Source organism: Polypterus senegalus, chromosome 10, assembly GCF_016835505.1.
Source record: "Polypterus senegalus isolate Bchr_013 chromosome 10, ASM1683550v1, whole genome shotgun sequence".
In the NCBI taxonomy this organism is placed as follows: domain Eukaryota; kingdom Metazoa; phylum Chordata; class Cladistia; order Polypteriformes; family Polypteridae; genus Polypterus; species Polypterus senegalus.
This window is the reverse complement of record NC_053163.1, coordinates 144,585,955-144,605,909: the sequence shown is the minus strand read 5'-3', so window position 1 is coordinate 144,605,909 and position 19,955 is coordinate 144,585,955. Positions and strand designations below refer to the sequence as shown.

General features: G+C 44.2%; 1 protein-coding gene across 1 annotated transcript; it reads right to left on the bottom strand.

Moving 5' to 3' along the window:
* Nucleotides 1-261: 261 nt before the first annotated feature.
* On the bottom strand, nt 262-18,595 carry ebi3 (Epstein-Barr virus induced 3). Its single transcript, XM_039766965.1, has 7 exons — nt 18,466-18,595; nt 16,292-16,402; nt 8,504-8,734; nt 8,313-8,430; nt 6,764-6,927; nt 957-1,120; nt 262-856 (listed from the first exon to the last, which is right to left on the bottom strand). The coding sequence occupies exons 1-7, from the start codon at nt 18,551-18,553 to the stop codon at nt 713-715; spliced, it is 1,020 nt and encodes a 339-aa protein (XP_039622899.1). The 5' UTR covers nt 18,554-18,595; the 3' UTR covers nt 262-712.
* Between the last annotated feature and the right edge of the window lie 1,360 nt (nt 18,596-19,955).

Below are 19,955 nucleotides of genomic sequence, written 5' to 3'. Positions count from 1 at the left end.
GAGAAATATGCATTGCATTTGTCATTCCAACCAATGGCACATTACAAGTGTTAGTATTACTTTTATGAATCCCATGTCAAATGGCATATAACAGAGTCCTATGCATTGCATTTGTCATTCCAACAAATGGTGCATCAAAACTATTTGTAGTAATGCATTTAATTACTACAACTGTTTGTGCTGCACCATGTGTTGGAATGGAAAATACAATGCATTTTATTAGTTGAGGCATTACAAAATACATTCCAATAGATGGTACATTGCAAACATTAATGCTGAGGTCTATGTTGATTGTTTAGATTTCAACCCATCTTAGACAGGTAGCATATTTGGTGGACACCTTTATCCAAGGCATTACACAAGTATACGCCACAACTGTTTATAGATATTTCTTACAGTTGTAGGACAGGCAGATTAAGTGACTTGCTCAGAGTCACACAGTAAAGAGGAGGTAAGAACTGAATTTGCAATCTTGTAGTTTAAAGTCCAGTGTCTTAGCCACCATACCACACTGCTTACTTGATGTAGTAAAGCGTACATGAAATTGAACGATAAGGAAAGGCCGTGAACAGGAACTGACCATAACTGTACTGATCCACTGAAAGTGTTAAACTGATGAGCACATGCATGAGAGTCTGCAGGAACTTGTCAAGTCTATTAGAATAAACCACACAATCACATACAGATGTACTTGTCTCCAGACTCCAGACGATCAGTTTGTTGTGGCAGTCACCGTCGGGCTCCAGTCACTGGCCTCCCCATTATCCAAAATATCCTTTGCTGACACGCTGATGGAGTAAGTGGTGCGAGGCCGGAGTCCTTTTAGCTTGATACCGGTCACTTCATAGGGTCCAGTCTTAAAAAAAAAGACAGAAGCATGAAGGCTGCAAAATTAAAAAGGGCAGGATCATCAGGTAGACTGACGCGGCCATCATGTGGGTTTTAGGGGTGCTCACCGTTCTGGAGGCCTTGCCATCTGACCAGCTGTACTGCACTTGGTACTTCAGAGGAAAGAGAATGGGGTGTTGCCAGGTGTGTGGTGGCTGCCAGGAAATGTCTAGCTGACGCTTCCATTCTATGGAGGGCCAGGCCATTAGGTCTTCAGGGGGGTCCGGTTTCACTAGGTGAAGGGAACGGCATTAAAAGAAGCATGAAAGCGTCAGTGAGGATTCTTGACAAGCCTCAGAACAAAAATTTACAGTATGCCAAATGTGGCTCATAGCATTTAGTTTGTGTGTTTTATTGTAGTATTTTATTTTAGGATTATTAGATGTAGCTTTAAAATGAATAAACTACATGACTAAAGCCAATGTTACTTAACACATGTACTGTAGGCACATGACCAGGACTCATGGGATGTTTTTCAGAAGACAGGATAAGAGTATGAAATGCATGCAAATGGATTCAGGAATTCTGAGGTGATAAATGTAAAAGTAAATATTAGGAGCGTTATTATTTTATCTATATAAATGTTGTGGATGTCCAAGATGGAGAACAAGCATTCCGGCCAGTAGGGAGGATGATTTCTTACCTGAATGGGAGGCCATAACAGAAGGAAAGACAGGTTGGCCAGCTGGATAAAGAAACAGCTTTGTGCAGTTCCACAACACCTAAACCCCCAGACAGCAGGTGGCAGTGGTCCTCTTGTGGCGGTGCAGTTGGGAAACCCACAGGGGGTACTTCAGAGTTGGAATCCAGAAGTGCAACCCTCTAAGGGTCCCTGGATTCCGGTAGATGGGAAGACCTCCCTACTTTGCTGGAAGTGATTCCAAGTGGACACGCTGTGGCACCAGAAAGCATTCCTGTGTCCAGCTTCAAAAGGAGCCTGAAGCCTCACTTCGGGGAGTCAGAGTCGGGAGGCAGCAGGCTACCCTCTTGGAGGGGAAAAGGAGGGAGAATTTGTGTTGTATTGTGAATTGCTTGTTGATGTTTGCATGGATTATTATAAGGGTGCTTTGGATAAATAAATATGTTTTACTTTATCCCAGTTTTGTGTTGGACATTACCGGCTCTGAGGTCTGGGGCTCAGGGACGTCACCCTGGTGGTTACAATGTTTAAACTCAGAAAAACTAACCAGTGTGTATATGCTTGTAAGAAGATTTGAAACAGGGGCTTGGGACTTTGTAAGTCAACACATTTCTTAAAGTTAGCTGAACCTAACACTGACAGCTAACCAGACCATGGGAATTTATCAGATGTTCGATTTCAGACATAGAGTAACCATCAAAGGCACCTTATCAAAGAAACGATTTAAAAAGCATTTTAAGAGACACGACATATTCCAGAGACAGAAGACAATTCTGTTAGATTTGCCATTTACCATCTGTCCTGTGACCTGTAGGGTGCACCACTGAGCCCCCAAACCCTCCAACACCCCAAGATCAACGTAGTCCCCGGTTCAAATAACAATTTATTTTAGTAAATACCTTCACAGGTTATTCATAAACACAGCAGCTCTCTTCCTTCCTCTCTTTCTTCCTTTCCTTTTACTCCTCCAGGAGAGTGTTTTCCAACTCCTCTCCCAACTCTAACTCACCTGGATGAGACTGAGCAGCTTCCTTTATACCAGACCTGGGAGTACTTCTGGTGTTACCACACTACAGGCAGGAAATACTTCTGGGTCAGGCTGAAGTTCCTTAAAGTGAGGATGGTCTGTCCCTGCAGCTCCCCCTGGCAGCACCTGTGGAACACAGTAGGGCTGTCTAACGGGACTGCAATTCCCAGCCCTGCCCTGTGGGTATCCATGCTGGCACCGTAGCCTGGGAAATCTTTCACCTATTGTACCGGGGGAACAAACAGTCCATGTGATCGATCTCCTCTTGTCCTTCTGTTAAGCTGATCTCCTGACTGGGTAAGGAACGTTGAACCATCCTGGCCATAATGCCATCCCATGCCTGGTGTCTATGACACTCTGCTCCTAAGCATCCCACCTGGCCTAAGAGAGCAAAGACTGCAACAACTAAAGCTACAGCCACCTGATCTGAAGCGTGCGGTGTGACCCTGATTTAAATTGTTCAGTTTCCTTACACTAGCTCGAGGTTAAGTTTAGGGCCAGTTTGAAAATCCAGCTTTTAACATAAAAAACCTTAAATGGCCGAGGTCTGGCTTACTTATCTGAATTTAAAATTACTTACAAACCAGAATATACGTTAAGATCTCAAGATGCCGGTCTGCTTATGATTTCAAGGATTAATAAAATAACAGTGGGAGGTCGAGCTTTTAGTTACAGGGCCCCTAAACTGTGGACTGGTCTGCCTGCTACTATAAGAGATGACCCTTCAGTCTCAGCTTTCAAATCACGGCTGAAGACTCACGACTTCAGTTTAGCACACCCTGACTAGAGCTGCTGATTAACTGTGCAGACTGCATCTCTGTTGTTAGTCATTAGCACTAAAACATAAGTAATATGATGGTTATAATTTGTTACTAACCCTCCCCTATTCTTTTTCTCTTCTTGGTATTGAGATGAGGCACTTGGTGCCACTGCTCTACTGCCAAGTTGTTTGCCTGCCTAAGGAAAAGTCATCTCTGATGTTGGAGCATTGAAATCATCAAGAAAAAGGGTCCTTTCATCAGATTGGCTGGCTCAGCACTGACTCAGCTGTGGAATGATTAGTTTGGGGGGCACCTTGATGGATGGGGTCTCCAGGACTCTGAACAAATCAGAATCCTATTATGTCATATCATCTACGCTTGCATTTTGTACTAGCATCATTGTACTATTGTATTGAGGATTACTTGTGTTCTGTTCTGTGTATTGCTTTGTATTTGCCCCCCTCCGTTTTGACACCCACTGCACGCCCAGCCTACCTGAAAAGGGGTCTCTCTCTGAATTACCTTTCCCAAGATTTCTTCCATTTTTTTCCCTACAAGGTTTTTTTTGGGGGAGTTTTTTCTTGTCTTCATAGATAGTCAAAGCTGGAGGGGCTGTCAAAAGGCAGGGCCTTGTAAAGCCCATTGAGGCACTCCTTGTGTGATTTGGGGCTTTACAAAAATAAATTGTATTGTATGTTTTTAATTTCTAACATTTATGCCTGGTTTTCTGCTAATAAACATAAGTAATGGTTGAAATTACCTCACTGAAGATGTCTAGTTGTTTATTAACTGTTAACAAGGATTGATGAGTGTTACTATAGTGAGCTGTGTTTCTTTAAGTTAAGCTCTTTATGGTGTAGCAATTCGAGTACGGACTGCCATATCTGTGACTCGGCAAGAGAAGGCTTTTCAAGCATTGCTTTGGCTTCGGTCAGAGTATTTGTGCAGCTCTTTTTAAAGGAAACTTTCTGGGTGCATCATGTGAATCCTGGCAGGAGTGCATTTCTTGCAGCCACTTTTGGTCTTTGCTAAGGTATTCTGAAGTGTAGTCCTTTAAGGCAAAGAGATCCAATGGCGGAGCAACATACCCGTTGTCACACACGTGCGAGTAGGAGGCAGCTAAAGGGCCTGAGTAAGTGTAATGAAACATCTGACCAGAGGGTGGCGGAGTGCGCTGACTGTCTTTCTCAGTTCCCTACAGAACTTTCCTGGGAAATCCTGCAAGGTTCCGGCGCCTCAGAAGACGTCACTTCTGAAGCCGGCCCCTTTGCTGACGTCACTTCCAAAGCTGGCCCCTTTGCTGATGTCACTTCCGAAGCCGGCCCCTTTGCTGGCGTCACTTCCGAAGCCGGCCCTTTGCTGACGTCACTTCCGAAGCCGGCCCCTTTGCTGACGTCACTTCCGAAGCCGGCCTCTTTGCTGACGTCATTTCCGAAGCCGGCCCCTTTGCTGACATCGCTTCCGAAGCCGGCCCCTTTGCTGATGTCACTTCTGGTTCCGGCCATTTTGATGACATCAGTTCCTCTCCAGGCCTTTAAAGCCTCCATCTTGGGCTACTATAGCCAGTTCTAGTTTGGACTCTGTGAAATGCACTGGATATTTATGATACAACAAACCCTTTTGCAGCTGGGAAAAACAATATATGGGTGGCTGCCCCACACCTTTATGATGTCTTTGGCATATTTTTGTTACACCGTGAATCCTGGCAGGAGTGCTGCTCATGAGGGGAGCAACTTCAGCTGTAGACCACTCTGTGAGAATTAAGTGCCATTGAGAAAATAAAGTGCAGTGTGTTTGGTTGATTGCACTGTGTCTGTGATGAGAACTGAGTGATGTCAAAGAGGTACTTGTTATTAAAAATATATTGAAAGCTATTAGAACACTCTAGATGAGAACAGGCCATTTAGCCCAAGAAAGCTCGCCAGTCCTACCACTTAATTCCTCTAAAATAACATCCAGGCAAGTTTTGAAAGTCCTACAGTCTACCACACAATTTGGTGTGGTTATCTGTGTAAAGAAAAACTTCCTAATGTTTTTGCGAAATTTACCCTTAACAAGTTTCCAACTGTGTCCCCGTGTTCTTGATGAACTCATGTTAAAGTCACTTTCTCGATCCACTGGACTAATTCCCTTCATAATTTTAAACACTTCAGTCAGGTCTCCTCTTAATCTCCTTTTGCTTACACTGTAAAGGCTCAGCTCTTTTAATCTTTCTTCATAACTCATTCCCTATAGCTCTGAATCAGCCCTGTTGCTCTTCTCTGGACCTTTTCTTGTGTTGTTATGTCCTTTTTATAGCCCGGAGACCCAAACTGCACACAGGACTCCAGATGAGGCCTCACCAGTGTGTTATAAAGTTTGAGCAGACCCTCCTGTGACTTGTACTCCACACATCAAGGCGCTATATAACCTGACATTCTGTTAGCCTTCTTAATGGCCTCTGAACACTGTCTGCTATTTGATAGCATCGAGTCCACCACGACCCCTACATTCTTCTCATAAGGTGCACTTTTGATTTTCAAATCTCCCATTTTGTATTCAGACCTCATGTTTTTACTTTCTACATTTAAGTCTTTACTTTTACTGACATAAAAGTTCATCTTCCACAAATCTGCCCAATCCCGTATGCTGTCCAAGTACTTCTGTGATAATTTAACAGATTCCAAATTATCTGCAAATTCACTGTGGCATATGGCCAGCCATTTATCCTGGCCATTACCCCCACACCACCAGATGGAGCCCACCCTGCGATGTGGAGAGGCCCCAAATTCCAGCAGGGCATCTTGGACCTTGGAGTTTTCCTTCACAGCCTTGCTGGATACCATGGGGGCCACCAGAGGACACTGCAGGGAGGATCAAGGACTTGTAAGTTTGATGTAGCCCGGAAGTACTCTGTAGTCATGAGGACAGAAGAAATAAAGTACTTCCGGGATGAAGAAAAGAAGAGTTTTAATCTGACCCGGAAGTGATAAGAATCACATGGACTGGGGATCGGAAGCACTTCCGGGTCAGGTAATATAAAAGGACTATGGGAGATCTCAGCAGACAGCCGAGTTGGGAGGAAGGGTGACTGAGCTGCTGGGAGGTGTGGAGGATTATTATTATTGTGGTTATTTGTGATTATTGATTGTTTATTAAGTATAGTGGAGTGGAGGGTGCTTTGTGCACTTATTTATAATAATAAAGTCAATATTTGGACTTTTATCTGGTGTCTGGCGTCTGATCTGAGGGTTCAAGGGGACGGCATCGCCCTCTATCTATCACACCACCTATGTTGCTTAACCCACTTGTTACTTATATTCCTACCCAAATTGCGGGTGTACATGTAAATCAAGGCTAACAATTTAGATATTTCCAGTATTAACATACACACCAATATAAAAAGAACCTTAGAGGTTAAAGTGTCGTTCGTGAACACTTTTACAGGTTAAAATACTCCCTGCTTACCGATGTGCTCGATGACAAACTGAAGTAGCTTTTCTTTCCGGCCCAGTGGGTTCCATGCGGTCACATTAAAGATGTAGGGATGCGTTGAGTAGAGAGCGAAACCCCTTATCACACATGACATGTTGGTCACAAGGCATTCCTGCTCTTCTCCAAACAGGCCATGTCTGCAAGGGATACCAGAGTAGAGATTCAGGTTATAGACATGAAGACAGACGGGAAACTACAAGACAAACTACTCCCGCTCTCCTGGGAGCCAGAGCACTGACTGCGTCACCGGCTAACCCTGTCCACCTGCCTGTCCATGCGTGTCCAATTCACATGCCCAGTCCCGGCTAGCCCTACTTTTCAGCCTATCTGTCTGTCAGTGTCTCACCTGTTAATCTGTTTATGTAAGAGTAACACCTGGACCTGGATGAGCTGACCCAGTCAGTCTGTCTGCCCAATCAATTCAAGGGCAATGACAACAAAACTCTGTCTGTGACTCGTCTCTGTCCATGCGTGTGTACCAAAGATGAAAAATTACATTTTTCAGTTTATTAAATACGACTTGTGTATATTTTTATTCTAGGATAATTTAGAAAAGATGAAACTTTTAAGTGAATAAGACCATAAGCACATATGGAAAAAAAAAACTAGAATTACTTTGAATTGTGTGTATTTAAACAGGAGTTTAGCAGACAGTTAGGAGATGCAAGATAAAGGCAGAGGACTAAAGACTCATAGGGTATCATGCTGTCCAGAGGTGACCCTGAATTACTGAGTGAGAGGCTGCAGAAACCGCTTTGAGGAGGTAATGTGAATGGAGATAAGGTGCAAGGGCCAACGATGAGAGGTCATCGTGGGCAAAGATTAGGACAACTCTAGAAGAGGAGAAATGCCGCAGCCAATTCAAATTGATGGGAATAACGATGAGTTTGAATTCTGCAAGGCATGCAGACGGTGAAAAAAAATCTGGGAAAAATACACAAATGTAATACAAATGTGAAAAGCAAGCATTATTCTTTAATGCAAATGTTTCAGCTCAGATAAAATAACCAGTGTGTATATGTTTGTAAGAAGTGAAATAGGGTCTTGGGAGCTGAACTGTGTTAACTTCAATCTCATAATCAGTTTAAATTAGCTTCAGGTGTACAGGTAGCAAGACCAAGATATACTAAAACTAGCTTTCAAGCCACAGTATAAGATATTAATATAAATAATAATAATAATAATAATAATAATAATAATAATAATAATAATAATAATAATAATACTTTTTCACATCTGGGATTCACTGACAAAAACAGTAGCTAAAAGTTGATTCCATCCCTTTTTCTGTCCATTCACCTCATTGAATCCTTACTACTAGTTGGGACATGAAGCAATCTGAGGGGCCTATCCATTTTTAGGCTGCTTATCCAGTTTAGGGCGTTCCTGTCAGCACAGGTAAAATGTGTGAAGAAGCCCTAAACATGATGACTGTCTACTGCAGGGCACATCCACTGGTATTTATTTGGGCCATTTAGGCCATAACAGTACTAGTTAAAACATGTAGAGCACCCCTACTGACCTGTAGGTGGCAGTAAAATTGGTTGGGATGTGGGTTTCATTCTCCAGGTACCAGTTGCACTGAGCCTCTTCTGGATAGTTGTTAGACCTACAGTGGACTACTGGGGTACCAGGAGGATCTGCACAGAGACAAGCCATTAGTTTTTGGGATCAAGAAACTTAGCAGACAGATAGGCAGATGCATGAACCTACAGCCTGGTTGCAAGTGGACAGCTCTCAGCACATCTTCATTATCCTTGAAGTGGCAAGTATAAATCCCATGGTGTGTCTGGAGGGCACTGCTGATTGACAGTTGGCCATTCTCACTTTGCTGGGTATTATTCCTTCTCCACTCCAGTCGGCCTCCTCTGTCTGCTGAAGGGTCTTCACAGTTCAGCGTGAAAGGGGATCCAATCTTCACGTAGTGCATCTCAACTGGAAAATCTGATCAGGTTGTGTTAGGAAGAGAAGTGCCAAAAAGTATATAGAAAAAGAAACAAGCAACCAACCTGAAGTTAGGGTTAAGAATCTGCAGCGAAAAGACCAAGGCCATGGGAGTCAATCGCAAGATTAAGATACAGATAACAACTGGCCAACATGTAATCAGGGATCTTCACCTATATCAGCAGTGTATCAGCTTGTGATGGGGGCACTAAGAAACACCATGAACAGAAAAACTGGCAAAGTGGCTGCGATCTTTCAGTGACTTCACCTGATTTGGTCCTCACCTTCATTTAGCACAACCATAAAGATGCAGCTGTACACCACAATCGTTGTCCTGACAGCCATCTAAGCCTTTGAAACAAAGAAGATTACCCAGAAGCTGACTTTGCCAAATCTCTTACTTGGATCGTATTACTGATGAAGAATATTCTGTAATGGAGTGCCTTGGAGTTCAAAGGATCTTGTCATAAAATGCCAAACCGAGACTGGCATGTTCTGTGTCTTTTCCCACTGAGCTCCTAGCAAAAACTGAAATCTACTGGACGCCACATAAAAGCTGACAGGAAAACGGGCAGACCAACAAAGACATGGTGTGCAATGTTCTGAGAAGATCTCCAATAATCTTTTAACTTGCCTTTCAGGACAAATAAAGAACATCTATCTATCTATCTATCTATCTATCTATCTATCTATCTATCTATCTATCTATCTATTATATAGTGCCTTTCACATCTATCTATCTATCTATCTATCTATTATATAGTGCCTTTCACATCTATCTATCTATCTATCTATCTATCTATCTATCTATCTATCTATCTATCTATCTATCTATCTATCTATCTATCTATTGTAACAAATTAAGATGCTTCTCGCACCCTTGCACCCTCAGACACCACGTCAGACACTAGGTAAAAGTCCAATAATGATATTTATTATATCAATAATGTGCACAAAGCACCCTCCACTCCCAAATACTCCAATAATAATAATAATACTCCACTCTCCCAGACGCTTAGCCACCCTGCCTCCCAACTCAGCTCATCGTCTGGGAGCTCCCATAGTCCTTTTATATTCCCTGACCCGGAGGTGTTCCTTCCCAACAGTCCACAAGTCCTTATTCCTTCCGGGTCAGGGTAAATGATGTTTTTTCTCACCCCGGAAGCCCGTCGCTCTTCCTATGACGAACTTCCGGGTCATAGGGCATGAAGAACTCTTGGTCCTCCTGCAGCTCCCTCTCGTGGCCCCCATGGCATCCAGCAGGGCGGTGCATAAAAACTACATGGTCCATAATGCCCTGCTGGTCTTCTGGGGACCTCCATGCTGCAAGGAGGGCTCCACCTGGCGGCTTGGGGTATTGGCGGGGTACATGGCGGCCATATCTTACAGTATTCCCCCAGCGGAATTATAAAGATTCGGCGGCCTGCCCCGAGAGGGAAGTCTTCCTCCAAGAGGACATTCGGTTGAGCCTTGATTAATCTGAATATCTTGGTCCCTGGAGAACCTAGGGGGAATATTATTCCAGTTTGATATCTTGTCCCCCTCTCTCCAAGGACAGTATCGCCAAATGTGGCCCAACCTTCGGCACCCGTAGCACTGCCTCCGTCCTCCTGGTATTCTCCCCCTGCGGGACTGAAAACAATTAGGAAATGTTAGGTCCGCCCCTTGTTTTGCTGGGAGTGAAACCCCTGCCGCCTCTAATGGTGCTTTCTCTCTTTCTTTGTCAGGAGACCCCCGTTTTATTTTCGGGATCTCCTGCTTGATCTGAGGCTTGTCCACAGTCTGAGTCTCTCTACTAGATGAAGAGAGACCCTTTACTGTCTGCACCCCTTTTACTTTATAAATTACCGGTGGCGGCATCTTTAGGGCTGTCTCGCTCCGGGGTCAGCACTGTGTAGCTGCCCGGATCGATTAGCCCTTCCGCTGGCCACTCGGTTATCGTACCGGCCTCTCTTGTAGGGCACGCATCCACTTGGCACCCGCTATGGATTAAGCGGGCCCATGTCACTCGTCCCTATTTCATTATATACGGTACCGGCTTTACCTACCTGTACCGCTAAATCAATTAAGACAGGTGGCTCCCGAGACAATCGCCGCAGGTACTCATTTAATTTGTTCATAGGCTTTTCAGCCGCTCCTCTCAAGTCTGCAACGATCGTCTGGATTGTTTGCACCACCTGTAAAAAACTGTGCACGGGCTGAAGCAACTTCTCCAGCTCGTGCACGTCCAAAAATTTATTCAATGCAACCGGAGGCACGCTCAAGCCATCATTAGCCTTACCCTCCGGCTGGGAGCCAATAAACACGGCCGCTCCTGGCGTGCTTCGACAGGTCCCGCAAGGGAGCCTGGGATTTGGAGTTCTTTTGGAGGACGCGGTGCCGCTTTTGGCTGACTGCGATCAGTCTGCATCAATTTGTCGACAGACCGATCAGTCATTTCCCGGACCTCCTTACTTTTTTGTAGGGAGAGCGGTGCTTCGCTCATCTCCCTTTTCCCCTTCGGAAAACCCAAGTCCGTCTTTTCTTGGGTGAAGCCACAAACAGCTGAACATGGAACGTCACCTTCCTGGAATCCTTCGTGGTAGGTCACGTGTCCCTTGCCGGCACCCGTAATGCAGAAGTCCTTCGGGTTGCTCGTTTGCCTGAAAGAGAGCGGCCATCGCTTTCGGGTTTGTCTTCTGCCTCCGCAGAGCCTTCGGATGGACATCTGGGAGGTATGTACATGGGACATCATGTGTTAAATTAAAAGATTGTAAAGTACATTCCCAGCACATACCTCGTCGGAGACGTCTTCCTCCGAAATCTCTCCCAAACTCGTAGCTGCTCCATGGCTCGTCTTGAGCGTAGGCAATGCCGAGCTTTAGACCTCCGCTGTGACTGGCGCTCTGCTTTGTCTTCTTCCCCATTACGGACTTGAAAACAGGGATAGTGGTGTTTTTTCCTGTGTGTGTCGATGTCTTCCCAGGGTATTCTGTCCACAATAAATTTTTTTTAAATACAGGTCCTCTGCCAAACTGGCGGCCAGAGAATCCTGCCGGCTACGCCAATTGTAACAAATTAAGATGCTTCTCGCACCCTTGCACCCTCAGACACCACGTCAGACACTAGGTAAAAGTCCAATAATGATATTTATTATATCAATAATGTGCACAAAGCACCCTCCACTCCCAAATACTCCAATAATAATAATAATACTCCACTCTCCCAGACGCTTAGCCACCCTGCCTCCCAACTCAGCTCATCGTCTGGGAGCTCCCATAGTCCTTTTATATTCCCTGACCGGAGGTGTTCCTTCCCAACAGTCCACAAGTCCTTATTCCTTCCGGGTCAGGGTAAATGATGTTTTTTCTCACCCCGGAAGCCCGTCGCTCTTCCTATGACGAACTTCCGGGTCATAGGGCATGAAGAACTCTTCGGTCCTCCCTGCAGCTCCCTCTCGTGGCCCCCATGGCATCCAGCAGGGCGGTGCATAAAAACTACATGGTCCATAATGCCCTGCTGGTCTTCTGGGGACCTCCATGCTGCAAGGAGGGCTCCACCTGGCGGCTTGGGGGTATTGGCCGGGGTACATGGCCGGCCATATCTTACACTATCTATCTATCTATCTATTATATAGTGCCTTTCACATCTATCTATCTATCTATCTATCTATCTATCTATCTATCTATCTCAAAGTAGAACATACAGAAGACATGCCCTCAGATCAAATTCAATGGCATGCATTAGTTGCCCAATGTGCCATCCACCAGAGTAGGACATAAGTCTAAGTGAACCTCTTATGGGGCCAATTTTGATATTCTTGGGACATTTTGAACGTTAAAGGTATTTTTACATTGTGTTCCTATGGTGTGTTTTTTATTTTTTCAAACTCTGTTGCAATTTCCCTGAAACTCCAGTTTGTTTCTGCAGATGTGAACACACCAATTGCAGTCTTGTGCAGACCAAAGCAACTGTGCCGAGACCCTTTGGAAAAGGTGGTCTCAGTGTGGTACCAAGCGAACTATGGAGCTATTCACATGAGGTATGAACGTGATCCAACACAGGACTAATCTAACTACATGAAATACTGCTCAGTCCATGCTGTGGTAGAGAGAAGATCAGAGTCTCTACTATTCCACCCATACAGAGGCCATGCTGTGTCCCTGTCACTCCATCCACGCCATCCTGGATGAAGAGACCATGCCAGACTAGAGACCACTTGTTATGAGATATTCGCTTTAAAAATGTGTTCCATCCATCCATCCATTATCCAACCCGCTATCTCCTAACTACAGGGTCACAGGGGTCTGCTGGAGCCAATCCCAGCCAACACAGAGTGCAAGGCAGGAAACAAACCCCGGGCAGGTTGCCAGCCCACCGCAGGGCACACACACACACACACACACACACACACACACACACATACCAAACACACACTAGGGACAATTTAGGATTGCCAATGCACTTTACCTGCATGTCTTTGGACTGTGGGAGGAAACCGGAGTACCCGGAGGAAATTCACGCAAAATGTATTCCTCTTAGATCAAATTTTTCCAAGCAATCTCAAATGTGGGAATATTGGTTTCTTTATTTCTAGAAGATTTCTGAGTAGTTACGTTTGCATCCTAATGTTTCCTGATAACAGTTATTACTTATTTCATGGTGCCACAATGTTTTGCATTTAGGTGCTGCCAAGTAATGATTCCCGGTTTCTGAACTACACTGCATCTTACGACATCAGCATAACCTCTTAAATACTGGCGTGACAGTTCCTTCATATCTGTGAGCTCTTTCTCTCTCTCGGATTTTGGGTTACTGGACTTTCGGTTTTCCCTCTGACTTTACTTTCTGGTTAGTGATTATGCTTTGGTGCAATTGCTTTCTTTCTCTCAGTTCCAAATCATTTCTGGTTTGACTACATTTCATCTCCTAAACCCCTTTCAGCCTCTGGGCAGAATACCCCAAGACAAAGAGTCACCTGGTAGTTGAACTATAGTGGATTTTAGATGCCAAACAAACTACTATTCAATCAGGTTTAATTGGCATTGTTTTGTTACAATCATTGTTCTCTGCTTCTTCTCTGTTCTTCTACTTTCAGCTGCTCCCGTTTGGGCATTACCACAGCAGGTCACCTGTCTCCATCTGTCTGTCTTTTCCATCATTTTCTGCCACACTGACTGCCTTCACGTCCTCCCTCACCACATCCATAAACCTCCTCTTTGGCCTTCCTCTTTTCCTCTTGCCTGGCGGTTTCATCCTCATCATTCTTTTACTGATGTACCCCTCATCTCTCCTCTGCATCTCAATCTCACTTTTCTCACTTGATCACCAAACTGTCTCGCCTGTTTTGTCCCTCTAATATTCTCATTCCTAATCTTGTCTACCCTTGTTGCTCTGAGCGAAAATTATAGCATTTCAACTCCGCAACTCTGCCACCGTCTCCAAACCAAAGCACATGGCTAGTCTCACTATGAGTTTATAGAGGGTACTCTTCTATCATAAATCACCCCTGACACTCTTCTGCACCCAGTCCACCCCACCTACACTCTCATATTCTCTCCATTTAACCCAAGTACTTAAATGTGTCCACCTTCACCACCTCTGCACCTTGCAGTCACACCCTTCCATCACCTTGTACCCCATCTCACTCCTACTGACTCTCATTCCCCTTCTCTCCAGTGCGGACCTCCACCTCTCCAGGTTAGCCTCACCCTGCAGTCTACTCTCACTACAGATCACGATGTCATCCACGATCATCACAGCCCACAGAGACTCCTGTCTGACCTCGTCTGTCAACCTGTCCATCACCATTACAAACAGGACAGGCCTCAGAGTCCACCCCTGATGTAATCCCACACTCACCTTGAACCAGGCTGTTGGGCGTATTGTCTATAATTCTTGAATAAAAGTGTAAACGTTCTCTCCTGCAAGTTCAGGTACTCCATCAAGTTGCCTGCTGTTGTCGATCATACAGATGTTTAACTACAGTAGCAGTCAACTCTGACAGTGACCAGACCGGTAAGAGTAAACATGCAAGGGCTAGAGATGGGATTTGGGGCGTTCAGTTCAGGTTTACGTACTAAAGAGGGTGAAACTGAGAACAGAGCCACCATGGGACCCAACCACGGTAAAAGGGCAGTTTCTGTTCCATTTTGGCTTTTCGACCTTTAGCACGCTACCTTTTGACTTTGGTTTTTGCCTTTTCAATCTCCTGCATCTTCCTAAAAATATTCTTTCTACTTTTTCCCTTTAATGGTAGAACATCAATGAACATCATGTCCCGGTTTTAGCAGGTTTTACTCTTTTGGCCCAAAGAAATCACATTGGTCAACAGTGGAGAGTCCATGTTCATTTGATGTTGACTTTAACTAGACTAACAGCAGAGGGCTGCGCTGTGCGAGTTCAAATACCCATAAGCCATTGCGAACATGTTGTGATGCATCAGCGTCTCCCTGTTGCTCGTCTGCTCCGTACTTGTAATATTTATATTTTTATACTGTATTGAGGATTACTGGTATTCTGTTCTGTGTATTATATTGTATTGAGCCCCTTTTTTGACACCCACTGGACGCCCAACATACCTGGAAAGGGGTCTCTCTCTGAACTGCCTTTCCCAAGGTTTCTTCCATTTTTTCTCTACAAGGGCTTTCTTAGGAGTTTCTCCTTGTGTTCTTAGACAGTCAAGGCTGGGGGGGCGCTGTCAAGAAGTAGGGCCTGTTAAAGCCCATTGCGGCACTTCTTGTGTGATTTTGGGCTATACAAAAATAAATTGTATTGTGTTGTATTGTATTGTTACCGTGTAATTTCCAAATTACCTTTACTATTTGACTTACTCTGTGTCACACACGTGTACATGGGAGGCAGCTAAAGGGCCTGAGTGAGAGTAATTCCATGCCAGACCAGGGGGTGGCGGAGTGTAATAACTCTTTCTTTCACTCCTCTGAAGACCAGTTATGGGAAATTCTGCCTGGTCCAGATGACGTCACTTCTGGTACCGAGCACAACAATATCGCTTCCAGTTCTGGGCCCAGAGATGACGTCACTTCTGGTACCAGGCACAACAACATCACTTCCGGTACTGGGCCCAGAGATGACGTCATTTCTGGTCCCAGGCACAATGACATCACTTCCGGTACTGGGCCCAGAGATGACGTCATTTCTGGTCCCAGGCACAACGACATCACTTCCAGTACCGGCTCCAGAGATAACATCAGTTCCTCCACTCTGCCTTAAAACTGCCATCTTGGTGCCAGCAAGTCAGTTCTGTCCTGGACTCTGATCTATACACTTCAGTTGCTATTATTTACTCCATTTGCAGCCAGGAAATAATATACGGGTGTCTGCCCCAAACCTTTCTGTGGCTTTTTGTCGATTTTTGTGACATCTTGTATTTTTCAGTTTTTATGCTTTTCTTGATCATTCTAAGATCAGAACAACAGCACCTCATAATAGTAACATGAGAAAACTGTGAACCTCAGAGTGGGGGACCAGCATGGCATTGGTTCATTTTATACAAGTGATATGGTAGACCATGAAATGGCTTGGTGTCAATAAAAAGAATAGGCATCGTCAACTCACTGGGCGCTTGGTCCATTGGGTCTTGGGAGATCAGGGCCGACTCTTGGCCAGCTGAGAATAGGAGAAGGAGTACACTGAGCTGATGCAGGGTGACCATTTGGAGAAGCAGACCTGCCAATAGAGAAAGAACGCAAATGACCTGACATGGCTGGCGACTGGCAGCTTGTAGAAAGTCACAAACATGCATTTCAAAAGAGGAAACAATAAGAGCATGAAAGACAATTTACAAAAGGCTAAGATGGTGGTCAGCTGATTACTTACTGCCCCCAATTAACTGTTACAAAGGACACCCCACCCAAACATATCTCTCTATTATAAACAGAAATCTTGGAAGGAGACGAGACGTGGTTTTCTCGGAAAGACATTTATACGTCCCACGAGAAAGAGATTTAACCACGTCTGGGGCTGGAAATAAAAGACAAAGAGTAGATGACAAAGTAGAAGGTCGTAAAGAATTCACAAATGTTGGTGCGGTACACATGCAGAGCAGGTTAGAGATAATGAAAGTACGAAAATGCCAAAGTCTCAAAAAAAGGATAGTAAAGATAGCATTAGTGCAAACAAATGGAAAATATTACTCAGTAAAATAATGAAACAGCGAAAAGAGATCGAATATATTGTTCGGATTGAAACTTTAAGTCGGAGACTTGTAGATCGTCTAATTTGTGTTGCCATCAGGAAAATAAAAAGTAGGGTTTCTTCCCAATAAAGAAGCGTATCCGCGAGAATTAAAAAATTCCAAAAACTTTGGCGCGGTACACATGCACAGCGGGTTAGAGATAATGGAAGTACGAAAATGCCAATGTCTCAAAAAAAGGGTAGTAAAGATCGCATTAGCTCAAACAAACGGAAATTATTACTTGGTAAAATAACAAAAGAGCGAAAAGAGATCGAATATATTGTTCAGATTTAAACTTTAAGTCGCAGACTTGTAGATCGTCTAATTTGTGTTGCCATCAGGGAAATATAAAGTAGGGTTTCTTCCCAATTAAGAGGTGTATCCGTGAGAATTCAAAAATTCCAAAAATGTTGTTGCGGTACACATGCACAGTGGGTTAGAGATAATGGAAGTACGAAAGTCTCAAAAAAAGGATAGTAAAGATCGCATTAGCTCAAACAAACGGAAATTATTACTTGGTGAAATAACGAAAGAGCGAAAAGAGATCGAATATATTGTTCAGATTTAAACTTTAATTCGAAGACTTGTAGATCGTCTAATTTGTGTTGCCAGCGAGAATTAAAAGATTCCAAAAACGTTGGCATAGTATTTAGTCCCGTGAGATGGAGACTTTTAACATGAGATTCTTTCAAGTCACTCCCTACTTACAACTATTTTCAAACAAGGCCACAGTCATCTAACCTCAGTCGTGTGAATGCTTTTGGCAGACACACTTCCTGTGTTCTCAGCTCATAAATTTTATCAGGACAATCATTTTATACATTCAAGATGACACGTCAACGACAAAGTGAAGAAGAAAGAGCATGGACAAACATTCGAGAAAGTCATTTTATTTATTAGAGAGAAAGAATCGATATTCACTCACAGGCAGTTATACGTTGTGTTGTCACGATGGAAGTCCGAACACGGAATCAAAATTCAATGCGATCTTGAAAAAAAGTTAATTCTAAATATTGCTTATACTAAAGTCGTAATGTAAAAGTGAAAATAATGCATAAGTAACAATTCCCATGAAAATAACAATCGCTTTAAATTGTATATCCGGTAAACCAAACCCAGGGGTGGGCGAGCGTAGTGAGCAGAGGGGCAGAGCCATCTAGTTTTAAAAAAGATAAGGGTATTCACCAAAAGCTGACAACAGTAGTGGCACCCCAAGTACCCAACACCACGTTAAAATGTTTGAAACATTTGTGTCGTCTACACTTATGAATATCTCTGATGGTAAATTGGGGGCCCAACCCCTTTGTTCTTTAAGGTAAGACAAACACTTCTCTTTGCCCCTCTTACCTCACCACCACAGTACCTGATGTACCAAACTGGATGACAGAAAAGGATTCCTTCCAAAGTCAAGTCCTGTCTTATTAACAGCAACTACATCCCAAACAGTCATTTGCCTTCTGTGGACCACCGCACTGCCATTCCCGGCAGATCTTTCTGTGCCAATTGTGAAGTGATTTGGATTTTTTTTATTCTGTTCCCGCTAGCCCCAGTTTACCTGCAGAGGTACACAGCAGTCGGCGGCACTGTGAATATCCAGGTGACCCCTTCGGTGCTGTCTGAGTATTCAGCGACACGACGCACATTAGCTCTCCCCTCGACCACCACCACCAGCTCTCCTCCCTGATTGGAAAGGTGATTGACCGCTGGGTTTGCAAGGTCACCCCCCTGTGTGGGCTAAACGGTCAAAGTCATGTGACACACCTGAGGGAAGCAGGGGGGATTACGCAATACAAGATATGGATAAACAGGCACAGGTCTGGAGAGCTTGATTTACAGAAGAGGAAAGTCAAGAAAGGCCGGACGGCACTCGGTAGACACACCAGTTTCTTCTCTGGCTGCTCACTTAGAATATGGACATAAATTATTTGCTCACACTTTTTCCAAGATGTAAAAGGCACAATATAAGCCTAGTGTGTGCTTGGTGTGTGTGTGTGTGTGCCCTGCGGTGGGTTTGCGCCCTGCCTTGCACCCTGTGTTGGCTAAGATTGGCTCCAGCAGACCCCTGTGACCCTGTAGTTAGGATATAGCGGGTTGGATAATGACTGACTGACAATATAAGCAACTACGTTGCCTGAACGAGGGGCGTTCAATGATTTATCTACCTTAGTGAGGTTAGGAGCACACGCTGAAACAGCTCATTGCCGCACCCACCACTTGACGAACCAACTCTGGATCCCAGATTAGGACCTGAGTGCAGCCATACATACGGGTGACACCTCAGCACCATAGCAGGAAAGAAATCTTTGTTTTTATTTCTCAGTCGAGTCCCCTTATAGCTCCATACACTTCATCCACTTTCCCTGCGGTGACTTTAACCCCTTTGGAAAAAAAAATTCTTCTGTTTCACCTTCAGATCATGAAGTCACAACTGCCTTGACGTCTTCATCACTTGAAAACCGGCATCCACAGAGAGAGAGAGAGAGAGAGAGACGTCTTCAAAACTCGAAACAGGAAATCATCTGAGGGCACCAGGGCAGGACTGTAGGGTGGAGGGTTCATCTTCTCGGATGGCAGCCTGGGATTGACGTGACACGTGAAGTGGCGCCTTGTCGTGAAGAAGCAGCACGCCTGTAGTGAGTTTTCCTCGTCTTTTCTCCTTGATTGACTTCACGCAAAGTGATCATCGTATTGGCCAGCTTTTTTCCCCCTGAGAGCTACTTTTACAAAATGAAAATGGCTGAGAGCTCCTCATGTGTTCTAACGTTTATTCTCACAGTTTATTTCAACCCAAACAAACTTAATAAGCTTGTTTTGCCTGAACATTTACAAAATGTCGGTGTCCACAACTCACATTTTGCATTAAAACATCACAAAAATATTTAGTTCACCTGCAAGTGCATTTTGTACGTCTGTATGCATTTTCTAGTGTTTCTCACACTATTGAGTTAAAACATGAATGCTGTCAAAACAATGCAATTCCAAATCCACAGATATTCCTTATTCATTTGTCACTTTAGTCACATGTCCAGTTGCATGTGTGATGTG